Genomic DNA, 27,510 nt, shown 5'->3' on the forward strand with positions numbered 1-27,510 from the left:
CCCCAACCTACAGAGCAGAGAAGCTAATGAGAGGACTAGCATGGGAGCCGACGTGCTGTTGGATATTAGATCCGAACCAGCGGTCCGCGAGGTGATCCGGGAAGTAACTGTGAACCTCACTAAAGTTATTGAAGATAAACTTGGACGGTCTCTGCTTTTACAAGCACAAGGAAAGCAGCTGGAGGACCACGAGACACGGATAAAGGAAGCGGAGGCCCGGATCTCAGTTTTGGAGGATGCCACCAACCCGGCGCTGGATAAGCTCCAGTCACTGGAGAAACGGGTAAAGGAGCTAGCGGAGCACGCTGATGATTTGGAAAATAGAGGGAGGAGGAAAAATATTCGTATTATTGGTCTCCCGGAGGGCGCAGAAGTTAGCGACCCTATCAGTTTTTTTTTTTGAGTGCTGGCTGCCTGAGCTTCTCAATATCAAAACAAAAGCAGGTCGAGTTAAAGTGGAAAGAGCGCAGCGCACAGCAGCGCAGCACACAGCAGCGCAAGCCCCGTCCTCTGGACAGAGAGCATGTCCTGCACTGGTGAGACTGCACAACTATCAAGACAAACAGCGGATTATGAACGCAGCATGGGCGATGAGCAGGGACAACCAGCCCTTGAAGCACGGGAATGCCACAGTGATGATTTTCCAGGATTACTCAAAAAATAAATGGCTGGGCCAGCGTTGCACATCGCAAATTAGCTCGCATAGACACATTAGTTGTGCCTCTTCTTAATGACGGTATCTTAGCTAACAACCCCAACTACCAGATTCAACTTGTAATTGGCTAAAAAAAACTTAGCTTACTGGTGAGAGGGACGTTGCTTGCTGGCAGTTTTTTCAAGCAATGCTGAAATTTCCACATTCCAACACTTCAAATGCTTCAGCAGCTGTCGGCTCAGCGCAGCATCAGCACCGTGGAAATACACGGATACATCTGTAGACTAGAGACAGAATTCACAATGTGTTTTCGGGACTTTCAGGTGTATGGACCAATGTTTTCTTTTCTCATTGAACCAGAAAGCTTTAATGAGCAGCTGGATTTGTCTCGCATTAACTGGCTGAGTTAATGCCAGTTAATGCAACATCAAAATGCAGCTGATTGAACTGAAAAGCTCGACTCTGTGGGGGTCAAAGTTTGCGAAAGCAGCTGGAATCCACAGCTGTGCGTGTTCATGGAGCTGCATGTTCACCTGCTGGACATCACTACCTGACAAGTTTAACTGTCTTCAGAACATTGCAGAGGCCTTATTGACAGTTTTTGGCTCTACATATCTGTGTGAGCAGATTTTCTCTCACATGAGTCCTCAGGTAGCCGTCTGAATGCTGGACACTCGGAGACCTGTGTCTCTGAGTGGGAGACCAGAGATCACATTAACATGTGTATCTCTGTATTAACAAACATGCCATATTGGCTCAGTTTATTTTTCTTATCATTGTTTTGAGGAGACCATAGATAGCATTTGTCTTTTTATTTTTTTGTTTCAAAATAGCTGATAACTATTCGCTGATAGCTGCCAACATCTGCAAACAAATATAATCTATAAAGTTGTTCTATATAGTGTGTAACTGTTAATATAGTGTGTTATTAAATTTATTGCTACTGCAGTCATATGGCACATTGACTTCTGAGGAAATTTTAGATGGCACTCATCATCAGAAAAGTTGCCGACCCCTGGTATAAGGGATACCGATAGTGAAATGTGTTTTATACGGAGAAGAAATTGCCATTATGAATATTTACTGTCCCCCTGGTCACCCAGGAGACTTTTTGATTACAGCCTTCACAAAATTTGTGGACTTAAATGTTAGAGACTCATTCATTGGAGGGGACTTTAACTGTCATTTAAACCCAATTTTGGATAAATCTCCTCAGGGTAAACTGTCTCTCTCACCTCAAGCCAAGACCCTCGTTACCTTATGTAGGGAACTGGATTATGTTGAGGTGTGGAGAGCACAGCATTCAGCAAATAAGGAATTTACCCTTTTCTCTAAAGTACATACTTGTTATACAAGAATTACTACTTCTTCGTCCCAAACCTTATTTTACCATCAGATCTAGCTTGATTGGTAACATAGTCATAGACCATGCGGCAGTTTTCATTCATCCGGTCGTTAAGTGATGACGTGACGAATCCTACTTCCGAGCCTAAAGTAGTCTGCATTTCATATGGCTTTTGTGTTGTTAACATGTTTAATGTTATGTATTTTCTTCTATTTAATCTCAAAAAGCTCCTAAAACAGTCAGTGATCACTGTTGACCTCCCTCGGCTTTTATTACCGCTAATCATTTATTTAAGCTCAGTTTTTAAAACCTTAGGATGTAACTACAGCCCAGCCCATGCAGCAGTATATGAATGACTAACCTCGTATTATGGATGGATTATCTCAGTTGTTCTCCTGGCTGAAGTTTGGTCCTTTTACAGCATCCTGCCATGCGATTACATTTGTTCCTGACCACCGAGAACACTCACGTTAACTTTTATCGAGTGGGAAAAAAGTTAGCTTGTTTATATTATGCTAACATAGCTGTGTCGCTAGCGGTCACGTAGCACATCATTATATACCAGCTAGCCAAAGTTCAGTAACCCTACAAACGTCACTGCTGTTTAGTTTTCTGTCTTCATTTATGTTGGAAGTGATAACAGAGCTGTACGTTTAAATTTTTTTCCAAAACCCCGCAGTCAGGACATGCTATATTGTATTTAGATAGAAGCTAGCGATAACATGCAAATTTTGCAGAAAAAAAGTAACGCAGCCTCAGCTGCAAAAGAAAGGGAGCATGCATGGCAAAACATAGCCGACAGAGTCAATGCGTGAGTGTTAATTTAAACACTGATCTAGGGATTTCCACCCATTTAACACGTTATTTTATTATATTTTATTTCATTTTTTATTTCATACATTTTATTTTGTGATGTGATGTGAGCGCAGGTGCAACCCAACAGGCCCCAAACGTTCCTGGCAGCAAGTAAAAATGAAATATAAAAATGTAGTCCAAACAGGTATGGTGTAATTGTATTATGAGCCATAGTGCTTGGTCTGTTTGTCCGATGTAAATCAATTGCAGTTAGAGGCTACATTAATTTCCCCTCTGTAAGCACTTATTGAAATTATCTGAGCACATTACAAGTACATATTTGCTTACTCTGTATGCTCAAATGCGACCCGTTATAGCCAACAGAAAAAAAGCGGAGGCCCGAAAAACAGGTGGGGGTCCTCCACCACCACCACTCACAGAGGCTGAGCAGTTGGCTTCCACATTTGTGATAATGTTGGCAGCATCACATATGATCTTCACAGTGCAGAGAACACAAATTAGCATCCATTACGATAATGAAATAATTTGTTAGTTTGAAATGCTACAGGGAGCTATGTACCTGTACATTAATGCTGTGGAAAGACTTCCTGTTCACATAGTCTCCTTCATTTACTGAAGGAGCAATGATTGGAATGTGAGTGCCATCTATACAGCCAATCACGCCTGGGAACCGTGAGAATAAATGTAAAATTTAAGTAGTAGTTCAAATATCACCACATCATGAATTACGTTTCGTTCATCCTGATACCTGCAATTTTGTGGAATCCCTCTTTGATAAATCGTGTGGGTCTATGACCGGGGAACACCACAAACGAGTACAGGAGACGTTTCAGTGCAACTGTAACATTCCTGACTGCCCGACAGACGGTAGCCTTGGAAACGTGCTCAGCGTCACCAATATTATACAGAAAGCTCCCGTTTGCAAAAAACCGAAGTGCAATACAAATAATATGTACAGAACTGAGAGAATGTCCGCGATGTGTCACATGAGCAATATTAGGCCTGAGGATGTTATTCAAATAAATTATAGATTGTGCTGAAAAACGGTAACGTTCACACAGGAAATCATCAGGAAATGATAAAATGCGCTCTAATCACTCTCTCCCGGCGGAGAGCTCTGTGGAGAATTTGGGCTTCAACATCTACTGGCTCTTCAAGGAAGGAGCACGCCATGTCTGACACTTCCTACAGTCAGGTTTCCGACAAAGAGGCGGAGAAAGTCAGGGTTAGTTGAAGTAAACCTGCTAGGGGGCAGGTTAGCTTCACGGAGTGTGTCGTCATAGTAACTCACTCGGAATTAATCTAAACTCGCTTTGTGAAACCGAAAACCCAGAGTTTTCGTTAACTCAGGGTATACTTACTCAGAGTTTGCACTAAACCGGCTTCCTGAAATAGGGCCCTGGTGTGGTGATTTCCCTTGATGCCGAGAAAGCATTTGACTGTGTCGAATGGTCTTACCTGACTTTTTACACTACACCAATTCGGTTTCATTGGAAACTTTATAAAACTGGATTAAGTTACTTTATAACAATTCCTGCTCTGCAGTTCTCACAAACAGGTTTCGGTCCTCCAACTTCCAGATACTGAAGGGAACCAGACAAGGCTGTCCCCGCTCCCCTTTGCTCTTTGCCTTAGAGCCACTGGCAGAGGCAGTACGAGCTCAGGCAGACATACATGGTCTATCCATAGGACAAAGACAGCACAAGATACGCTGATAATGTACTTGTTGTGTTGACTCGGCTGAAATCATCAATCCCCTCTCTGGTTGAAACTATTAATAAGTTTAGTGAAATCTCAGGCTATAAAATTAATTATAAAATTAATATAAAACGATAAAATTAAGCAATGCCATTGGGCAGTCTGAAACAAAAACCGGGCCCCGTCTTCATTTCCCTTCACTTGGTCCCCACAGGACTTTACGTATCTGGGAATTAGGGTCACACCCGCCTTCGACCAGATGTATAAAAGTAACTTTACAATAGGGGGGTAAAGTCCTGGCTCGGTCGTATCGCTCTTCTGAAAATGAACATTATACCCAGGCTACTTTACCCAATACAGATGGTGCCGACCCTCTTCCCACACAATACTATCCAAACTCTAAATGGCTGGTTTAGCTCCTTTGTTTGGGCAGGGAGGAAACCTCGTCTTAAAATATCCACGTTATGTCTTCCATCCTCAAAGGGGGGCTTTGATTTCCCAGATATAAGGAAGTATCAGCTGAGCACCCATATGCGTATAGCTGCCGATTGGGTACAACAGCCTTCTCCTGTCTGGTTGGATATTGAGAGCTCTATGTCCAGCTTCCCTTTGAAAAATTTGCTTTTTGTGGGAAAACTCAAGACCTTAAGGATGTTCTGTAGCAACCTACTTACATTATCTACTGTTAGAGCTTGGCGAATGGTTCAAAAACTAGAAGGAAGGTCTCACCTAACATCTCTTTTCACTCCGTTATCCGATTATCCTCTCTTTTTGCCTGGAACCACCGACCCTGGCTTTTGGAACTGGGCTGCGAATGGTATTTCTACCTTTTCTGACTGAATGGACGGGTCTAACTTTTATGTCCTTTGACCAGCTAATCGATAAATACAACATTCATAGGACTTATTTACAAGTGAGGGACCACATCCAAAGGGCTACAACAATACTTACTAATCAAACCGTCTCTAACTGAAAAGCAGATATTTCAGCCAAATCTTAGAACCTCTATAAAAATTTGTTATGGCCTGTTAACAGAATTTGGGGTCATGGACACAACTTATTTGGGAAAAGGAATTACATATAGAGATTAGTGACGAGGTATGGGACGAAGTCTGGGAGAATGCTAAATCTCTGAGCGTCTGTAATAAACTAAAGGCAATCCAAATTAAAATTTTACACAGCGCTCGCATTTCACCTTCTCAACGCCATAAATACAATTCAGACCTTTCTCCGCTGTGCCCTAAATAGGGATGGGTATCGTTTAGGTTTTATCCGATACCGGTGCCAAACCGGTACTTTTGAAACGGTGCCAGTGCTTAAACCGGTGCTTAAAGAATGGAGAACACAAAATTGGTCCAAAAACCTCTCATGTTCAGCTGGGTTTTTTTGTAAAAAGATAACAATGTTAGCCTTTTCTGCAGCTATAGGGGATTTATGGCATCACTCTTGGCTGGAAGCAGTGCTTAAACAATGGAAAAAACAAACTTTGTCCAAAAACCTCTCATGTTTAACTGTTTTCCACTTTTTCTTTGGTCATTTTAGCCTTTTTGGCCAGGGTGAAGGGAGTATCTGCCATCAAACAAGAAGACAGCCGCATGTAGCTATGATGATGTTTGCTAGTTCACCTTACATGCATTAATGTAATAACGTGGTTAGCCTACTCAACGTAAATTACACGAACAACATTAAGCTACTCACGCAGAGAAGAACGGCTGCTGCTGCCGTCATCATCCGTCATCATTTCTGCTACACTGGCAGGGCTAGGGGCCAGGACTCTCCTCTTCGTGTTTTTGGGGGATGTTGCTAACTCCGGGTCCGATAACAGGCAACCCACCCACAGTAGATGTGCTCGGTGTGAGGTCTCGCAGCAAGCTATCAAATACGGCGCATTTCTCGGCTTTTAAAAAAACGCTATGCGTCGCCAGGTGTTTCATCGGATTTGAGGTGTTACCTCCTTTGACAGTATCACAGTATCAGCTTAAAGCACTTGTTGCAGGCTGCTGAGTTTGCATATTTTGCTGTGAAGTACAGCCAGACTTTTGACCGCTTTGCCTTGGTCATTTTTAATCTGTAGCTCTGCTCTAAAAGAACGTACGTACCTGGCCCCGCCTACTATCCTCGGAAACGTAAAATGATTGGCTAGAATCTAAAGTGTATCACAGCTCAGGAAAAAAAGCACCGAAATAAAGCACTGAAATGTGCGCTGCTTTTCGGTCTGGTTACTACCGTTTATGTCAGAACCGGTGCCATCATGGCACCGGATACCGGTACCCATCCCTAGCCCTAAATGTAAAATAGAGGTGGGCAACCTCACGCACTGTCTATGGTCCTGCCGGAAAATACAACAATTTTGGTTTGTCATAAAGTGTGAACTGGATAAGATCTTCACCACTGACACTGAATGCAACCCATTGTGTATGCTACTTTGAGTGGCAAACGACACAATCAGGGGGAAGTTTGGAAAGCAGCTCTACGCACTGTTTACATTCTGTGCAAGGAAATGTGTCCTTTTGAACTGGATCACGGATACGGCCCCATCTAAGAGTCAGTAGCACCGGACGGTACTGGAATATATGTCACTAGATTTCTTAATATGCAAGTTACATAGTAGGGACAAAAAGTTTAATAAAATATGGGACCCATTTATGGCGTATGCCGGTTTGGATATTTCTGCTATTTTCTCACAGGCCCTGGTATAATGCAAGCATGTCACTGCTATTTTACATATGTGTATTGTTAATTGTATCTCATAATCAAAGTGTCTGGATTTTCCATTTATTTATTTGTATTCTTGAGCCGGGTTGTTTGTTTTATTTTGTTTTGTCTATTTTGTTTTGTCCTGTTATGTTGGTTTTGTTTTGTTTAATGATGGTGTCAGTATAAAGTTTAAAACTCAATAAATACATGGAAATGCTCTTAAATATTAACTTGCATTGCCATGCTTATCATCCAGAGTTACGGATGCTCTACAGTCCTAATATTTACTTGACAGAGGTACATGTGAGACTCTGCATTTGTACTGTACCAGAAATTCTAATCTGTTTGGCTTTAATCAGCTGATGGTTTGCTTCTTGTTCCCGCCTGGTCATCAGAAGACCTTTTAAGTTTTTATGTATCTGTTCCTGCAGGCCAGAGAATTCTCCAGTATCAGAGTGATGTCCTCCAGACAGTTGTGTTGGTGAACCCATCAGAGGAAACTGCTGTTTCAGAGGTGAGTCACATTCAGAGAGCATACAGGAAACGAGTGCGTGGCGATGATCAAAGTGTTTGGTTCCTATTTGGAAAAGTTTTTTCATTTAAGTCACACTGAGGAGTTCTGGGCCAAAGTGTTCAATGTGATCTGAACTCAGTTTGTCTTATGAAGACCGTAGCAATACCTGCTGTTCACCAGGGATCCCAGAGTTGGAGGTCCATGCCTGTCCCAGGCTTCTCTGATTAGCATCAGTACACTTTGTCAGCTGAAGGACCACAGTGTGAGTCACAGACAGTGTGTTCATGTTATCTGTCTTTGACTGCAGATAACAACTTTCATACTAGTTTTGTTTACACAGGTCGACCTCATAGCTTTAATTAGTCACTATAAACATTTAATTAGTCCTTCACGAGTAACTTGCATCTGTAGATCAATGTGGAACTACTGCCAAGTCTACATCTACAGGACTGAAACAGCTGGTCCCTCAAGCTGCCCAAGAAACTCACAGTTTTGTGTGTTTATTCTCCTTTTAATCATTTTCCTTAGGCCTCCGGAATCTCAGCTTCTCAGCTACTTATGACTAAATCGAGACTTTAAATGTGCCTAAAATGGGTCCTGTTTGTTGCAGAAATAGAAAATACTTTTTCAAACATTCTATTTTGGGTGTTAAGTGACAGGCGCTCATTTTTAAACTGCTATATTTAGATTTGTAAAAAGGAGCAGGAGTTTTTGCAGCCTGACTGACCTTTTTTTCTTAAACTCATTTTGTTAGAGCAGCTATTTTGATTGGACATATTTAGCGTTCCATTCATCACACAGAGGACAAACTGCAGCTATTTTACTCATTTCCAGCTCCATGTAGGCTACTCTGTTCTACATTTAAGCAGCTTTGTATGATGACTTGTTAGCTCCATAGACAAAAAGGAATAATATTGAATATATTTTATATCAATTATTCACAAAAAGAAAAATATCCATTTATTAAGAAAATAAAGAACATTTAATTACTTTGTAATCGTCCTGCCTGAATTGCTTAACAAACATCTGTAAAGCATTTTTCTTTCCTTTGCTTATCAGCAGCAGTTGGCCCTGGTAGTCCAGGAGCACAGCAGTCATCTGGCTATCCGTTACTTATGAAAGAAAAAGAAAACAAGGAGCCTTTTGTGCACAAGTAGATTGTGTTTCTGGTACAGGCTAGGCCGTGACACACCCTTTCAGTTCATCCTAAAGGTGCCGTTTTAGGTCCTGTCCCTTTAAGGCTAGCTTTCCTTTCCCCCCCCGTGTCTGATTAGCTGCTTTTCACACACAGAAAGTTGGAATTGCAGGTACATGTGGGATAAAATGATCCTATAAGTGTTTGGATGTCTGCAGCTTTGAATCAGTCCATCACATGTTTGGGTACTGAAAGATTTTTCATCATCCTTATGTGCTGCCATTTGACTATTTTGTTTGTATTTCTGGTAGATTATTGATGATATAGTATTCTAAATATATCAGTTGTTGTTACAGTCGTATTACTATCCTCTGCCTAGACTCGCTCACTGATCACCGACTCTGCTGCAAATAAGTTGCTGATCCTGAGCGGCCAGAGCTCTGAGCAAGGTGGTGACATCCAACTGCAAAGTGGAGCCTTCACCTGGCAACATTTCTCCGACATCATCTCCAACCCTGAAGTAAGCTGCACGTGCGTTCACTCTAAATACTTTGTTTCAGTGTATGCGTGTATAGATCAACGTGGAACTATAAAAATGATTTTGGGTCATGTTTCCCTCTTCCTGTGTTTGATTGAAGGTGATTGAAGTCCTGTCCAGGGCCTCTTCTGAGCAACCGTCGAAGCTTACCGTTTCCTGTCAGGGAGAAGGGGGCTGGACCTCCCTGGGCCAAAGCCAGGAGCAGCAGTCACTCCTAAATCTTCTGGAATACCGCCTGAACCCCGAACCCCACCTCCCCAACATGGACGGAGTCACAGAGTTTACAGAGTATGTTGCAGAGACAGTGGATGTGCCATCACCCTTTGACCTTCTGGAGCCCCCAACCTCCGGTGGGTTTCTGAAGCTGTCCAAACCCTGCTGCTACATCTTCCCTGGAGGCAGGGGAGACTCTGCTCTGTTTGCTGTCAATGGATTCAACATCCTGGTGGACGGTGGGTCTGAGCGGAAGTCCTGCTTCTGGAAGCTGGTTCGGCACCTGGACAGGATCGACTCTGTCCTGCTTACCCATATTGGCGCAGATAACCTCCCTGGCATCAATGGGCTGTTCCAGCGAAAGATTGCTGAGCAGGAGGAAGAGAGGAACCAAGACTCTGGCTCCAGCAGCAGCGGTGACTGGATGAAGAACCTTATTTCCCCCGAGCTCGGGATTGTGTTTTTCAATGTCCCGGAGAAGCTGCGGATGCCCGAGTCCACCCTTAAGGTAAAGCGAAGCATTGAGGAAGCATCTCTGACACTGCAGTACCTCAACAAGCTTGGCATCACACCAGAGCCTCTTCATAGGGTAGTAAGCAACACGATTGAACCTATCACACTGTTCCACAAGCTAGGTGTGGGAAAGTTAGACATGTATGTTCTAAACCCCGTAAAAGAAAGCAAAGAGATGCAGTTTCTAATGCAGAAATGGGCCGGAAACAGCAAGGCCAAGACAGGGATCATGATGCCGAATGGAAAAGAAGGAGAAATATCGGTCCCCTATTTAACGTCAGTCACAGCTCTCATCGTGTGGATTCCTCATCGTCCAACAGAAAAGATAGTCCGTGTGCTTTTCCCAGGAAATGCACCACAGAATAAAATATTTGAAGGCCTAGAGAAACTAAAGCACCTGGACTTTCTGCGATACCCAGTGGCTACCCAAAAAGACATATCATCTGGCGCACCACCTCCCATCATAAAACAGACCAAAATAAGATCAAGAACTGATAGCAAAGAGAGTCTGAAATCTTCGCCCAAACCACATTCGAAAACAACTAAGAAAGAAGCCAGTGGACCGGAGGAAGAGTCAAAGAGCGATACCGGCAAAGAAAATAAGGCTGAAAAGAAAGAAGAGAAGAAACCCAAAAGTGAAAGTCTAAAAGCCACCAAGCAACAGAAAAACAGTGAAGTAGCCCCTGGAGTTAACAAGATGGAAAAAAAGAAAATATCAAAGGAAAAAGCTGCCAAGCAAGAGAAAGCATCAAAGATGGATGAGAAAAAAGACAAAGAGAAAAAAGAAATGAAGAAAGAGAAACGCGAGGTAAAGAAAGACGAGAACATACGAAAGGAGGAGAAGAAAGAAAGCAAAGCCAAGGAGGACAAAAAGAAAGATCCAAGTAAACCTGAACTGAGAAAAATCACAAAACCAGACCTGAAACCATTAACCCCTGAGGTGAGGAAAACTTTGCACAAGGCCAAGACTCAGGCTAAACCTAAAAGCGACAAAAATAAAGCAGTGAAGGAGGAAGTGAATGAGAAAAAACCAGTTTTAAAGAATGTGCCTGAAGAGGTTGAGGCAGCAGCTCTGGCTGACAGATCCATTGTGTCCTCACCCGAAGACCTCACTGAGGACTTTGAGGCATTGAAACAAGAGGAGCTGTCCAAACACAAGACAGAACCGATCCAGAACGATGTCATGCCTGAGCTAACAGTGCACTCTGACGCTAAAGTTTCTTCCTTAGTTTTCCCTGAGGAAAAAGTCACAGCCTCAACCACTGAGACAAAGTCTGCTTTGCCCAAATCTCCAGTCAAACAGGAAGAACAGGTGGTGGCGGCTACTCAAAAGAAGAACTACGGCGATGATGGTTCCAATAAAAAGTACGAAGAGGAGAAAATGGAAAAATATGATAAATACTCCATAAAGGATGATGTAAAAGATAGATCGAAGAAGAGCGAGAGCTCAGAGGAAGAGGGCGATGTAATCGAGAAAGCTGACCTTGAAGGGACAGAAGACGATGAGGTCCTGAAGTATAAAACTGAGGAGGTGAAAAAGGAAAAAGCAAAGGAGTGGGACACCAAGCCATCGCAAAAACCGTTACCAACTGCACAGGCAATAGCAGCCTCTGCCTCAGAGCAGTTCTCTTTTATCCAAGATGAAACCATACCCGGATACTCTGAGACTGAACAGACCATCTCTGATGAGGAGATCCATGAGGATACAGAGGACAGGATTCCACAGCTGCACTATGATGTGGGCTCTTATGACATCTCTGTTCCTGACGTTCCCGGCACCTTTGATTCGATGCACGGTATAAAGGAGATGAAGAGTTCCGCTATATCTGACGTTGCCGATGTCAAACCCAAAGCCTTTATGGGAGGTCCCGAACCTGAGCTTGCACCTTACCCCACAATCATTGCTGCTCCTCTTGCTGAAGAGGAGCACATCTCCTCAGCCACATCCATCACAGAATATGACAAACTGTCATCCTTTGCCACATCTGTAGCTGAAGACCAGTCCGTTGCCTCCGTGACAGCGCCCCAGACCGAGGAGGCTGGGCGGAACTCTCTCCTGCTGGATACCATCAACAGCATCCCCTCACGTGCAGAGGCTGCCCAAGGGAAGGACTATCTCCACTCAGCAGGAACCATCTCACCCACCTCCTCTCTAGAGGATGACAAGTGTTTTAAGTCTCCTTCCTCTGATGAGTATCAGCCCCACATCCCTGAGATCGAGGGTGAAGTGAATGTCCCATCAGTCCAGGATGAAGAAGATGATGACGAGGATGAGGATGAGGACCAGACCCCAAACGTTGACATCCCTCTGGGTAAACTTCAAGAGGGCTACGAACATGCAGCCTCCATGATGCTCCAGGAGAAGGAGAAATCGCCCTCGTCCACTTTTTCTCCTCCTCCCTTCTCCACTACACAGTACTCACCCTCACAGTCTGTCAAAGAAAACCTCTTCATTGCAGAGGGATTTAAGACTGGTGTTGAAATAAAGCCTGTATCACCCCCTCCTTCATCATTCTCCCCAGGGCTAGAGTCCCACTCCAGGCAGGAGAGTGAGGAAAGATGCCTAAGTCCGGACGATAGCACCATGAAACTTGCATCACCCACACAGTCTGTGCCTACCAGCAGCGGCTACTCTCCAACGGAGGAGAAGCCCTTTAGGACAGAAGACAGAGACGAGGCAGTGACCAGCACGAAAGCTGACATCCAGAAAACAGAGAAATCAGTCACCATCTCAGACAATACCTCCTTCATTGGTGTGTCAGGTGACAAGACCATGTTTGAAGCATCTGAAGAATCTGAGGAGGAGGAGGATGACGATTATTATGCCAAAAAGGATCTACAGCCTACCGTCAAGGCAAAGCTTATGGAGGCCAAAGAGGGTTGCTTCTTAGATGATGACTTTAGTTTTGATGCAAAATCTGCAGGAACTCAAAAGGAAGTTGTGAGCTCAGGCAAAACAAATGTGGCCTTTGCCACAGAGGAGAAACCCAAACCTCACGTGACGTATTCGAACAAAGATGAAAAAGATGACGACTTTCCAGTTAGGGTAGGGTCTCAGCCTGTTTTGAGTGATCGCGCCGAAGCTGACATTACAAAAGACAGCGCAGAAAAAGCAGATATCACTATTAAAGAGCCTGAAAAAAGTGTTCAGTTCAACCTGTACGAGTTTCCCGAGAAGGAGGGTAAAGTAAAGGCCTCATATGTAAGACAGGACACTCCCTATGTGCACGGCAAAACGTTCTCTTATAGTGACATTTACGACAGCAAGACAAGCTCAATTGACTCTGACTCATTTCGTCAGGAGTCCTTAGAGGTCCTTAAGGTGGAGAAAGACGTAGCAAAGGACAGCGCAGATCTGCTAAAACATGAGCCTCCCTTCACAGTCAGGGATAAGATGTCAGAAAACGAGGGATTTGCTGTTTCTTATGGAAAGGAGTCCTTATCGTGGCTAGACTCCAAGAGCACTCCAGCTACAGCTCAATTCGAAAAAGAGGTGAAAGAAAAGGAGACATCTAAACACAGTGAAAGTAGTCGATTCCCTTCAATGGCTGACAGACCTGAGGCATGGACCACTTCTTTGTCATCAGAAAAGGACGTCAGAGTCCCGACTGACAGCACAGAGGCCTCAGCGTCGGGTGTAGACAAGCTAGCTGCCTCGGCCTACAACGAGAAAGGTGCGTGCTTGGAGATTGATATGCGAAAGCTAACGGCGAGAGACGAGGAGGACTATGATGATGATATTGTTGATGACGACGAAGAAGAGGAAGATGACGAAGAGGAGGAGGAAGAGGATGAAGGTGCTGTTGATTCTGATATTGAGAAAGGTGCCAAAGAGAAATCTGAAAAGGAAGTGAAAAGTCCGGTCAGTGAAACGCTTGGCCAAGACAAGCCTGAGTTCATGGTTTCCATGGCTGGATATGGTAACAGCGGTCAGGGGAAGCCAGTTATTACAGGAAGCAGTTCGAGCTCCCTCACAACTGTCGAAGATAAAACCAAGGCCGACTCGTCATCGCTAACCGGAAAACCACTGGATTTAGGGGCTGCAGGTTTCTCTAGCTACTCATCAGGATTTGAATACAGCAGCGGAAGTGACGAGAAGGAGACGTTTGTGCCCAGTCAAAGCTCAGACAAAGCAAGAGAGAACTTCACCTTGAAATCAACAGACGGCAACTATTACCAGAACGACAGAGCTGATTCTGATTTTGAGAAACAAAAGACACCAGATCTTCTGAGTAAGAGATCATTGGACACAAGCTTCCAGTACACCACAACCACCGCTGCCCCTGGGTTCTCCTCCTCTTCGGCCTACAGCTACTCCTCCTCCACCTCGGGGTCTCTGTCCACCAGCCGTCAGTTCGGAGAGGAGCTGGAGACACCTGCCTCAGCCGAGCCTCTCTTTGAGTACTCCTCCTTCAAAGATGAACACTCGCCCATTACGGATTCTCCATTCTCCAGCTCCGCTGTCGCAAAAGATGACTATTTAGAAGTGACTGAGAAACAAATTACGGCTACGAGTGCAGCTGAGACTACCTCCAGTTTGGCCCGCTTCTCACCTCTCAGTCCTTTTGAAGAGGTTAAATCATTCCCCTCCCTCTCGTCCAGTACCTTTACTGATGACAAGAAGGAGCACATGACTTCATTAGGTGGACTAACAGATAAAGTCTCTCAACCTGAGTGTTTTTCTAAGCCTGAGTGGTCTGAAGGGTCCCAGCTGGACACAGCTGTTGGATTTGGGGCCACAGCAGCGTCACCATTCTCTCAACTTTCAGAGCTCTCCAAGGACAAGGAGGCAGCTAGTGCTGCTCTGTTTGGCGTCACGTCCTCGCCTCGGCCAGACATAGAAGGCAAACATTACTTTGAGGAGACCGAAAGCAGCGAAGAAGAGGACGAGGAAGCGTATATGCGTGAGATGACTCGGAGGTCTCCTTCTAGTGGCCTGGCTAGTAGCCTTTTATTTTCTGACAAGCCTGTTGCTCCACCCATCGCTGAAAAGCCAGGAGATGCGCTTCCAGATGTTCTTGGCTCCTACACTCCCTCAACGCTTCAGACCAGCAAGCCTGACACAGTGAACGGGCCCACGGAGGTCAGCACGAGTTCCATGCTCCCACCTGCAGCAGCAGTAACTGGTGCAGCTTTAGGCTCAGCCAAGCTGGTGTCACACGAGGGAGCAGCAGGTTATGTAAGGAGCTCCTATGAGTGGGAAATGCCAAAATCCCAGATGGGAATGGTGCCAGGAGACTCTCCCCCTCATTACCGTCACGATGATGAGTTTGAAGAAGAGTGCGAGATGGAGCCAGAGCATCCTGCCCGCCCGCTCTCACTCTCCTCAACTGATCAGCCGTTCCGTTCACCGTTCTACGGAGAGGAGTGCAGCCGGGGAGGGCAGGATGACGAGGACGACGATGACGACAGCGATCGGGATGCACCCATAGGAGCCACCTCCTCCTATACGAGCCGCTCCTCTCCCGGATATTCGTCTTCTGAGTACAGGCAACGCAAAGAAGACCTCTCACCTTCCTTCATCAACCCTTGCATGCGGCAACTCTCCAGTGACGAGGACGATGAGGAGCAAGGCCGCAGAAGTGATCAGTCGCAAGAGGGTGACGAGCACGACCTCTCAGTCAAGAGAAGGGCTCACAAACACGCCCGTCAACACCAATCCCACAGCAGGGACAGCAGTTCTCTGCACCAAACTGGTGGGATGTCAGCAGGATTAGGCTTGGCCACGGAGGACACTCCACCCACCTCGGTCAGCGAGTCTCTGGCCTCCCAGTCAGATTCGGATGCACCCCCGGGCAGTGAAGAATACCCTTCAGCTACTGTTGAAGGCAACATGGACTCAGATGAGGATGCTGACTACATGCCAGTTGATAAAGCTGCCCTAGGAGGAGGCAGCCACCACTTTAACTCCAGGAGGAGCCACGATCCTTCTCCTGCTCCCCTCATGGATCCTTCCCCACACCCCCCACGGCCAGACGTTTGCATGGTGGATCCCGACTCTTTAGACAACGGCTCCCTGAAGAAAGAGCCAAAAACTAAGAGCTTAAAGAAGACTGCAGGCAAAACCAAATCAGGATCACCAGCTAGGCGCAAGCGGTCTCCTATGCCTGTCAAACAGACGCAGTCTCCTCGTAGTGCTTCGCTGAAAAAGAAGGAGGCCGACAAGAGTTCGCGGATGTCTCGTCTTTCAGATGGACAGGGCTCCAAAGATGACGACCTGTCCAGGTCAAGCTACAACCCTGGCAAAGGGCTGACTAATGGTGTCAAAAGCAGTTCAGGTGAGCAAATGTCATTGAAAACATAACATCCTAACTCTTTACACAACACAAAAGGGAACAATGGTTTGGCCTTCTTTACCCACACAGGTTCTCAGAAGTCAGGCTCTGTGGCTGCTCCCGGCCAACCCATTTATGTGGATCTGACTTACATTCCCAACCACTGCAGTGCCAAGAATGTGGACCAAGAGTTTTTCAAACGCATTCGTTCTGCATACTATGTGGTGAGTGGCAACGATGCAGCGAGCGGCGAACCGAGCCGAGGAGTCCTTGATGCACTGTTGGACGGCAAAGCTCAGTGGGGATCAAACCTACAGGTATTATTTACGTGTGTTTTAACCCATCGATTTAAGTCATCACTGATGACCCTAACCCTGACTCTAACCTAGGGTTAGTTTTTAATACATTGTTCTCTATTAAGTTCTGGCAATTAGGGAACAAAGAATATAATCTTTCTAATTGACACACAGAAGAAACTATTCTTTTTTTCCTGACCTCCAACATGTAGAGCTAGGTTAAGGTTAATACTGGGGTTATCGACTTGATAAAAAAATATAAACACAATAATTTTCACTTTTAAATCTCAAAGGTTTGTGGTGGCATTTATTGACCACCTCAATCTCTTACTCGACCTACGTACTGAGGTGTGCAGCTGGTGATGCTTTTGTTTTCCACTAAGCCCAAATTTCCTTAAGTTGGACATCAGCCAGTGTTCTTTTGTGCCAGAAACCTGTTTGATGTCTACAGACATTTAACAATCTCTGATTGCTGTCAGAGCCAAAGAGGTGACAACAACAATCTGCGCTAGGCCGAAAACTAGATAGCCAGCATATTCTCCGTGATCCTGCTGTTCAGCGGTTGCATTCACTTCCTGTCGGGTAACATGAACAATCAGACATCAGAGTCATTTACCTCTTTGTCCTTCCAAACCAAAACGCTCAACTCCGGTGGCTTTGGCCATGTTTTATATGCGGTCTGTTAGGACAGCTGAATACTACTACAGCTGCTAGCTTCATAAATAGGTTAAAACAATTACATTTGCCAGCTTAAGTGACATCACTGAGCTATATGAGTGTAAACATACGTCATGAATTTGTACAATTGTGGTCAAAACTTGGCATGAACGTCATGGTAATTACAAGCTTTTATTGATTTGTTTGCACTGTTGTCTTTCCAGGTTTGAAGAATGGTGCAGCAGTACATCTTTAATAATCTCTAATACATTTAAAGAAGAATAATTGGGTTAGCTGAGGGTAAAAAGTACATATACACTCACACTAATATTTGGTTACTTCTCAGCAAGTTGCTTCCTGACTCAGTGGTTTTGGTAGACACCAGCAAGCTCAGGGCATAATCCTGACTGAATATTCGATCAGTTGTCCTGGCAGAATTGGTAGAGCTTATTTAGGCTACGTTGACACTAATCCGGATAAATTGGAAAACTGCAGTTTCGTCTAAAAACACTCCGCGTCCACACTATCGTTTTCAATCGTGTTCATCCACACTGAAAACGCTACGTTGCTGTGCTGCGTATGCGTGAAAAGTACGATGATTGACCTGTGTCTTTTCCGTCTGACGTTTGTTTATTTTCCGGCTCTTTGAGACGTCGCGGCAAAATGTCGAGGAAAAGTGCCGAGTTTTATCTGGAACATGTACAAACTGATATTAATCTTTAATAGGGCTTGAGAGCAAACAAAACAAATGCTGTACGATGCCGTCCGCCATCACAGTGTGGACGGAACGCCAAAACCGGAGAGAAAAAGATGCGTTTTCAAACCAAAATGTATTAGTGTGGACGTGGCCTTAAACAAGTTAGTTTGTTGGCACAGACCCAATCCTCTAACGATGGTACCCAGGCCTGTGCCATGAGGACCGTTCAAACATCCACCCAACTCCTGTTTGTTAAAGTCATTGCAGATGCGTGCTGCACAATCACTCCACACTTGAAAAAGAACAGTTCAAAGAAGCCCCAAATTACCAAGACATTATTAATGTCTACGATAAGTGTTTACAAACTTTTGACCGCAACTTCACATTATAGCAAGTACTGCTAAAACTAGACCGCACTCACCGCATCAAAGCAAAAACACAATCCTTCAAAGTGTAACAAGTTTAAAAATCTTCTAGGTACTCTCAGTTCTGGTGACTACACCTCCGCACTTTCCTTTGTGTTTCCCTCTCAGGTGACGCTCATCCCCACCCACGACACTGAGGTGACCCGTGAATGGTACCAGCAGACGCACGAGAGGCAGCAGGAGCTCAACATCATGGTTCTGGCCTCCAGCAGCACCGTTGTCATGCAGGATGAGTCTTTCCCAGCTTGCAAGATCGAGTTTTAAGATCCAGCGTTTGTCTCCTCTCTCCTCTCCTACTGGCCTCCCCAGTGTACATCGGTTTTTATTTACTCTTCTCTATAGCCCGATATGCAAACATGTATCTGCCCCAGTTATTTGTATTTGAGTCCATTTGTGTGAAACAGATCTGGGTAACTGTCTCTGTTTTCTAGATTTTTATTTATTTCTAGGGTTGTTGTGGCTATCACCATTTGTATAACAGAGTCGTTTTTTTTAATTGTTCACTGCAATCTTAATACTTTGTCGTGTGAAGGGAAGAGTTTTATTTTCTGTCCCTTAACCAGATTTTTTCCTTATTTTATATAACGCAGTGATTTTTGCCCCTTTGTATTGTCAAAACAATACTTAGAATAGGTTCTAATTGAAGCACAATTAAAGCCAACAACAAGCAAGTCAAACAAATCACGTTTGTGGTATCGGAGAAGATCTACGATATTTTCAGCTGCTCCGTTATTCACGGGCGGGTCGCCACAGACGCTAGCTCCACATTTGTTCATTTGGCATTTTCATTTCCGTTTGATTCCCTTCCTTACTGTTAGGCAGTGTGTAAATCACCACACAACAGAGTTTGTGATGAATTTCCTCTGTGTTTCCATTTCCGTCTCTTCGGGGCTCCCGCTGACGTAGAGAAACAGAAACCCAGAGGTCCACTCGGGCTTTTCAGTATATTTGCTGTAGCTATAGGGACGCTCATACTCAAAGATAATCTGTCTTGTAGTGACTTGTGCTCTTTCTAAAGTCCTTTCAAAGTGAAAACCACTTGTTCCAGTTTCTCAGTGACTGTTTTTCCTACAGTGAATTTGAGAAATCAGTTGTCTGCGTTTGTTTCTGTAGTCTTTGGTGTATTTCCAGTCAACATATCGTCACAGAGGTCACATAGAGAGCTGTAGGTGGAGGTCATGATGTAGTTTAAAAAGAATCATCTGATCTTTGGTATTTACATATTTATATCTTTACATACAGAAAATAGCACTCATTAGAGTAGAGTAACCTCATACCTGTTGCTGTGTCGATACAAAGGTTGTGTTAAAGAATGTATTCCATTACAACGATAGGAACATGTGGTTGTAAGGAGAGATTGCGCGTTCGCCTGGTTGACGGTCGCCCACATGTGCCTTTCTGTCCTGCTGTGCTGGAAGGGAAGAGAAAGTGATGGTAGAAATGTTAGGCACGCCTGTGTGCGATACATCACTGGCTCCTCTGATGTTTTCTTGTCAGCGCACAAAAGGTCAGAGTTGTACATAGTGAGGGTAAAACGGCACCTTTCAAAGCACCCAATCAGTATTTCAGCTGCCACTCAAAGAAACACAAAGGAGTGTGCTAGACTTCAACTGGACTTGTTTTATTAATTCGCCATCATAAATTGTGCAATTTCTTTATTTTTTGTTGAATTTAGCCACAATCAACTTGTTGCATTTGATTTTGTATTAAATTTTTTCCGGCCATAGCTTGGTGGTCATTTTTGGATAGCACTTCATTACCTTAATATTAGACGTAGATGTGATTTGGTCGAGTATTATCGATGATGATTTCTATATTTTGATACTTTTTGGGGCAATTTAATAGATTTTAACCAGGAACTAAACCAACAATCAAACAGATGTAAGGACCAACAGGCCTCACCAGGGTTGCTACTTTATGATCCGCAACGAAAACGCAGATTTTCCCCTCTATGTCTCCTCGGCTCAGCTAGTGACGCGTGTTCGACAGACGCTGGCGTCATTGGCTCATATTTACTTTGAATGTGAAGATGCAGATTACCTTTACGTTCTCCGTGGAGGACTTCGATATCCGGGTTGCCTTGGTTTTTGCTGCGCATCGTACCGTACACCCGAGTCACACTCGCCAGATCGGCCTCACCGTAGCCTGAAATACATCACATCAGCTGTGTGCAGGCTAAAGTCAGCGGTTTCTTTCTTTGAATGACAGGACACAGTCTGACTGCCATTCTGTCAACAAACAACTTACAGAAGTGACAAAGATATGGAGTCGAGGGTTATATATAATTTTATGTATAATTACATTTAGCCTACAGCTGACTAGGGTAAACTTTCCTGTTAACTCTTTGCGCTGCCGGGTCATTCAGTGACGCTGACATTCCTGCGGTAAAGGAATATTATAATCACGCACTACTCACATATAAGCAAACCACTCAGACTGCCAGACACGAGGGACTCAGTTCGCTCACGTCACTACATTTTTATCTATAGTGGACTTCCTGTTACTCACATTTCTCTCAGTCAAAGCTTAACACACACACAGCTAACTGCTCTATTTTCATGTGCAAAAAAACAAAAGTTAAAAAAGTCAGTATCTGTGGCATTCATACTTATCTGCAGTGGAACGACTCATAAATCATAAAGACTGTTGGTTTCCAGTGAGCCCTGCTTGTGCGTGCATGTGTACCTTCCTTCTGAGTTCTCCTGTATCGTAATAGCTGAAAACAAACCTGACTTAACATAGAGATGCTATTTTAAATTATGCTAGTTAAGAAGCTAAGCTGCCTGGTACTGAGGAGGCACTGTGCTGTAAGGAAAGCCTCGTGATTGTTTCCTCCCTCCTTTTCTGCTTCATGGTTTTACTTCCATCTCTTGTTTTAAGTGCAATATTCTCTTTATCTCTCTTTAAACGCGTAAACAGGTCAAATAGAAAAGTGATTTATTGTTGAAAGGGAAAAGTGTGGTGAAGATCAATAAAAATATCATTTACCGAAAGAAAATGTGTCGGCTTGTCATTTTGTGTCTGCTGGGTGTTTTTTCTTCATACACTCACATGTGTTCGTACACCACTCTGCATCTAATCATGAGTAATTATTGATCACTGGCTCTCTTCCACAGTGGGTCTTTAGCCCCGCCCCTCCCTGAGCCTGGATCTGCTGCAAGTTTCTTCCTGTTAAAAGAGAGTTTATCCTTCCCACTGTCACCAAAGGTCTTGCTCATAAGTGGTGACATGATTGTTGGGGTTTTCTTTATCATTTGGAGCTATATAATTAAAACTGAATTGAAGACTTTTAGAAAACTTGACCTCTCACCTTGAGGTCACAGATTTGAACTCGTTCAAGAGTTTCAGGAGTTACATGGATGGGGTGAAACTCCAACCTCACTTCATTCTTCAGCCTCTTACTGCAGAGGGGTAAAAATTCTATTAAGTATATTTTGGATTCTCTGAACTTCGGCAGTGTTGGTATTTAAAGGTTGAACGAGCCTGATGTTGAAACAAAAAAACTACAATGTTGATAGAAACGTTACCATGGTTTATCCTCTGGGGATCATGACAGTCCAGCTTGTTTATGGGGAGATGTTTTTCAATAATTGGGAGTCGTCCTCTATGAAGACATTAATGTATTGACAATTAGTTATCTTGGCACAATAAGAAAAGGTCAGAGGATCAGTAGAGTTCATCACCAGAGAACAAAGCTTTCAGACTGCCCTGTCAAAACCTTTTATTTCGGTCTGAATCATGCTTGCGGACCAGCTCTGGCTGCCCTCTCAGTAAAATTGGGTGGAAACCACCAGATAACACCACTAATGTCAGACACAGCTTCTGAAACAACCACATCGTAATCAAACCATTAAAACCTTGGTTCATCCAGTGATGCCCCACATGATACACCCCACGTGCTGTTAAAGGGTTCATCAAGCAGAACGAAGCCCAGATTGTTCCAGTGTCTGGACCGCAGAGTGTCAAGATGAATCAACATAGCTAAATCCACACTAAGGCCACGAGGAAGGAAAAGTAGTCTATGAGTGGTTCATAAACTTAACCATTCATCACTTATAAAGGCATATAAAAGTGTAAAGCCTTAAACAAACTGACTCTATTTAATTAGAATATATTAGGATTTCTTTTAGCTTTTACAGTAACCAGTTTCCATGGCTCGCGGTTCTCACTGCTTTGCACCTGAGTTAGAAACCCTTTAAAAAAAAAAAAAAAAAAAGTTTAAGAGCCACAAAGTATGCTGGATTGGAGTGCCGAGGCCCTCCACTGGTGATAGGAGCCATTTATCAACCAAAACAAAGCAAACAGATACGGCAGTGATTCCCAGACACCGTGGAGTCTGAAGATGGTACCATCCTAGGGGAAGGAGCAGCCGGAAGCTGGAGGACAATCCTCGCTGTGAGAAGCTGATGAATGGATGCAGCAATGACATCACTCGCTGGGTCACAGGATCAGGCTGGAGAATAGAGGGAACAATAGATGTGGATGTTTCCCTTTGCTTTGGAGCTGGAAAGAACCACGTACTCCTCTGAAGCAGATTTGTGCCTAGCTGGTTACTCTAAGCCTGTTAACTGTAAACCGTCATATCTGACCTGTCAAAGGTCAGTGAATCCACAGACAGCATGATGTTCCCATTTGTTTTGGAAACTTCAGGATTTTGTCCAAATCTTGTTTTTGGAGGCAGAAGTTACCTTACAAATGAAAGTGTGGAGTTAGCATGCTAGTTAGCAAAGCTGCATTACTAAACTGCACAGGTGCAGCAGACACATATAGGCTAATTAATACCAAGTAACAGACAAATTATACTCACACAAAAGTCTGTAGCACACAGCAGGTCATAGTATTAGTCAGATAATCCAAAACCCGAAAAAGGTCCAGTTTAACGACTTGAAGTAGTGGATGAAGCCCAGCAGACTCCAACGGGGACACCAGTAATTATCATTAAAGCCTGAACTGCTCCTGTACTGGGCTGTAAGACTTTAACTACCATTGTAACATAGACTGACGTTTGGAGCCAACCTCGAGCAGCACAGAGTAAACTACAGTTTTAAATAAATCACTAATGTTTCAGGCCTTGCATGGTGATGAATGTCAGAAGATAAGTTGACGTATATAAAACAGCTGATACAGAAGCACTCCTTCAAGTTTACACTGGGTGATTTTCCTTTTTAATGCTTTGGTTTGACTGAACGGGGTGCCGAGCTAATAACTTCATCCAAATATAGTCACTTAGCTCTGGTCCTGGCTCTGCTAGAGGATAGATAGACACAACAGTTACAGGCAGGCAGGCGGATACATGAGGAACTATATTCTAGGTCCTAGAATATAGGACTTCAGGAAAATCTAATGTTCAAAAAATATCGGGTCCTTTCCAGGACGGAGGTGCAACAACTTGCCAAAGACCGATGGGCTGAACCAATGAGAGCAGAAAACATCTTTCTACAGTCAGTGAAGGTTCTCAGTCATCCAGGTCATCGTAGTCTAAGGAGCTTGGACTTCTTTAAGTTGCTTGAAGCTTTTTCTCGGATGAGAGGTGAAACATCTTCAAGCAACTTAAAGAAGTTCATACGCTTTTCTATCCAAACTCATTGGGCTGAAAATACTCTCAACAGAAATCCAAAGGAAAAATCTAAAGACAATGGCAGCAACGCAACAATGACTTTAAATACACCTCACTTCATGGACTTTCTAACACATCACCTGAACATCGCAACCCTGGACATTAACAGAACTTGGTGACTGAGAGGTCTTTGTATTCCTGAAAAGAGAAGAAGTTTTTGAAAACATTTAAGAGAGAATCGTGCTACTCTTTACCTGAGTGTGTTCATCAAACACCTGGAAATGGTGCAGATGAAATTTTTCCATTCATAAAATATCCCCATCGCCTACGTTCCTCTGCACTTCTGTTCTCCGGCTCATCACTCACAGCGCTGACCTCCACGGTGACAACATACACTGTGAGAACGGTAACTCCAGGTGTCAGGACACATCTACCTTTGACACATTTACTTAGCGAACACTTCAGAGCTCATTTATTCTCAGGAAGAGACTCAGAGTCCTGGAGAGCGCTGGAGCCTCTGAACCTTCCCCCACTTTTTTTTTTTTTTAATTTACAACGTGCTCCATGCATAGAGAAAAAAATAATAAAGAAAACAACATTGTGTTTAGAGTGGAACAACCTGCAAGTCCTGACATCAACTTGAACACCTTGAATAACGGCTTGGCAGTAGATTGAAAGCATCTTCTTAGGTATCCAGTTTACAGTCGCTGGGGGGCCGAAGCCACCCCGGTTGTCTCAAGTCAATTTAAATTAACAGGCATTTACTAACACTAACACTATTACACCTTTTTACCACAACCAGCATCGGTCTTTTTTTTTTGATTGATTGATCATACTTCATTCATCCCGAGGGAAATTGGGTTAAGGCTGCCAGCCGTGCCAGCGCCATCTTTGATGGTGCAGCAGCTCCTCTGTTGGATTGGAGCATTCGGCCTTCGTTCCCCATTTGCATGAATGATCCACACAACCACATTCTGTTCTGCAATACGCCGACAGCTTCATGTTGCTTCAATTATTGTTCTGGGAACGCATCAGTGACCATGGAGAATAAACTTCTGGGGGCACTCGCCCCACTGCCAAGCTGGGACAGCTCGTTCCTGAGTGGTCGTTAGTTTGGAGATTTAATTCTCTTTTGCTCCCAACAGTTTGGCTACATGCAACTTCAGCTTCAATGTGACTGTGTGGAGTGAAATGGAAGCTGCAGAAAGCAAAGATGACGTCCTTATATCTGAGGGATAGAACCTGCACGCTATAAGTAAGTCAGAAGGACATAAATGAACCCATCGTGCACAAAGAACATGAGCTCAAGAAGACAGCAGGGCCACACTGGTGTCACGTTTTTTATTCTGCACACACAGACAGGTCAGAGTTTCCCAAACTCACAGTCATGGATTTCACAGTACTCACAGTACTTTGTGATGTAACATGAAACCGGACTGATTGAACACGCAATTGCACATCAGCATCCTCGACTACCTGAATCAAGCGTGTGCGCCTGCCTCCACGCACACGGCTGCTACATAACTGGTCGCCACATTAAAAAGCACACAGAATGTAAAATGCCCCTCCCGTTTGTTCAGTGATGACATAAAAGATTAGCTTTCGGATCCTTCCTGCATCACGTCGTGACTTTACAAAAACACAAATATACACAGTAGCTGTGGTACAATTCCATATCCGATGTGTGGGTATTAAAAATACAGACTTTTGTTTTTAGATGCCGTTTCAAAATAAATATTTCCTCTATCATTTCCTACTGATTATATTAACTTTGTAATGAGGCTTGAGGACTTTGGCAGTAAGCAGTGCACACACGGTTTGACCCGGAGACTGAACACTTCCACTCAGCTTCAGCCTCTTTAAAAATCAAACATGCAGTGCCACGGACGCCCGGCACCGGAGGGACGCTGCAGATTGACGAAAAGCAGAAGATTTGCTGATTGTATTTTTCAGAGTCTGCGTTTGATCTTTTAGTTCCTGTACTGAGGAACAAACAGAAAGCTCGCTGATCGCTAACGATCATTAGCCACACCAACATGCCCTGAAAGCTGGTACTGTGAGAGTAGATATACATCCAGCACACGTAACACAATTTAAAGCTCCGTTAATCAGTAACTTTATGGTCACAATAAATCAAGAAAAAAAAGAAAATCATCTTGGACAATTTTCTGCAGCTTTTCAGCCTCATTTAGCTCAAGCTTTTAGCCTAATAGCACATTTAAGACCCCGTGTCTACAATCATTCAAACAAAGGCATTTATAACAGCGAACAAGTGACAGTAACAAAAAGCTTTTCTATTTAGCTTGACCTTCTCCAAGCTGTCCCATCTTCACCTGTGGATGGACTGAACCAGAGGGCCGAGCAGGCGATGAACAGCATGTACGGCACTGTCATCTGATTCTCCAACACAGAGCTGCCCGAGATCACTCATCAGAGTCACAAGAGAGAAAAGGGAAGGCCTGGATAGTTGTAGCTCAGTTCAATACTACGCTGTTCATATTAATGATGAATGCTGGAACCACAGCAGTTGCCCCAGTGTTGCTCTACGGCTCGCCCATGTTAGTGCGTCCAGCCTCCAGGGGCGTCTCTTGATGTGGGAGGCTTTCTGGACTGTCCATCCACAACTCCATGGACTCATGGGTGTCAAAGAATTCGTCAGGCCCCTCTGGGGACTGGGGTGTCTGGGAGCTGGAGCCTGCCTCGCTGCTGCTCTCTCTGAGCTCCAGCAGCACAGGCAGGGAGCCCGGGAGGCAGTAACCCTCCATCCGACCCAGAGAGAGTTCAGCTAAAGCCGAGCATGGAGGTCTGAGGCTGGGATCCGAGGGATCGGCAGCTAACGAAGGCCCCTCTTCCACCTCCAGCGGTGGCGCAGGGTTGTCGGGCTTCTGGTCGGTGACTGCACACGGCTCCGGATCATCTTCTGGTGAGTTATTTGGAGTCAAAGGGACTTCGGCGAGGTTTGGAACAGCAGAGTCGGTTGATTCGTGGGCTGGTGACGCAACCGCAGGTGCCAGCTGAGCAGAAAGGTTTTGAGATGAGTGGGTTTCCTCGCTGCTCTGAGGAGTGAGGGAGATCTTATCGCTGAAGCTGAACCTCGGGGAGGTGTCAGCCGTGGTGGGAGAGGAGGGCCCAGCGCTGGATACGGTACTGGATGGACCGCTGCTGTCTGCAGGGACAGAAAAGAAGGTCTGATCTGCAGAGGAAGCCTGTGCACACTGGTTCTAGGGATCACTCCTCATCAGCCTGGGTGACTGCTGTGGTTTGTATTTAGCAGTTTTCAGATTACAGTTGCTAAGGCTATGCTAACATCTCTGTCTCTCCTCCACAGCATGTCTTTATCCTGTCTTCCTTCTCTCACCCCAACCAATCACAGCAGATGGCCCCGCCCCTCCCTGAGCCTGGTTCTGCCGGAGGTTTCTTCCTGTTAAAAGGGAGTTTTTCCTTCCCACTGTCGCCAAACTGCTTGCTCATAGGGGGTC

At 44.5% G+C, this 27,510-nt stretch overlaps 2 protein-coding genes across 9 annotated transcripts in view; one reads left to right on the forward strand and one right to left on the reverse strand.

The window, feature by feature from the left end:
• The window catches only part of map1aa (microtubule-associated protein 1Aa), a 59,265-nt gene extending 37,793 nt beyond the window's left edge, over positions 1–21,472 (forward strand). The window contains exons 3-7 of the mRNA XM_086294853.1: positions 7,643–7,725; positions 9,240–9,380; positions 9,499–16,402; positions 16,490–16,716; positions 18,583–21,472. Of these exons, the coding sequence (XP_086150979.1) occupies positions 7,643–7,725; positions 9,240–9,380; positions 9,499–16,402; positions 16,490–16,716; positions 18,583–18,738 (7,511 nt within the window). The 3' untranslated portion in view covers positions 18,739–21,472. The remainder of the gene's footprint in view (positions 1–7,642; positions 7,726–9,239; positions 9,381–9,498; positions 16,403–16,489; positions 16,717–18,582) is intronic.
• A 3,886-nt stretch (positions 21,473–25,358) lies between these two features.
• Positions 25,359–27,510, reverse strand: part of ppip5k1a (diphosphoinositol pentakisphosphate kinase 1a) — a 35,616-nt gene continuing 33,464 nt past the window's right edge. For all 8 annotated transcript variants that reach the window (XM_086294918.1, XM_086294911.1, XM_086294902.1 and 5 more), the window contains one exon: positions 25,359–27,197. In XM_086294918.1, the coding sequence (XP_086151044.1) occupies positions 26,575–27,197 (623 nt within the window). In that variant the 3' untranslated portion in view covers positions 25,359–26,574. The remainder of the gene's footprint in view (positions 27,198–27,510) is intronic.

Source organism: Aulonocara sp. 'chitande type north' Nkhata Bay, linkage group LG1 (genome assembly GCF_057382095.1).
Source record: "Aulonocara sp. 'chitande type north' Nkhata Bay isolate Kocher_YH1m ecotype deep benthic linkage group LG1, A_spYH_male_GT1.1, whole genome shotgun sequence".
Taxonomy (NCBI): Eukaryota; Metazoa; Chordata; class Actinopteri; order Cichliformes; family Cichlidae; genus Aulonocara; species Aulonocara sp. 'chitande type north' Nkhata Bay.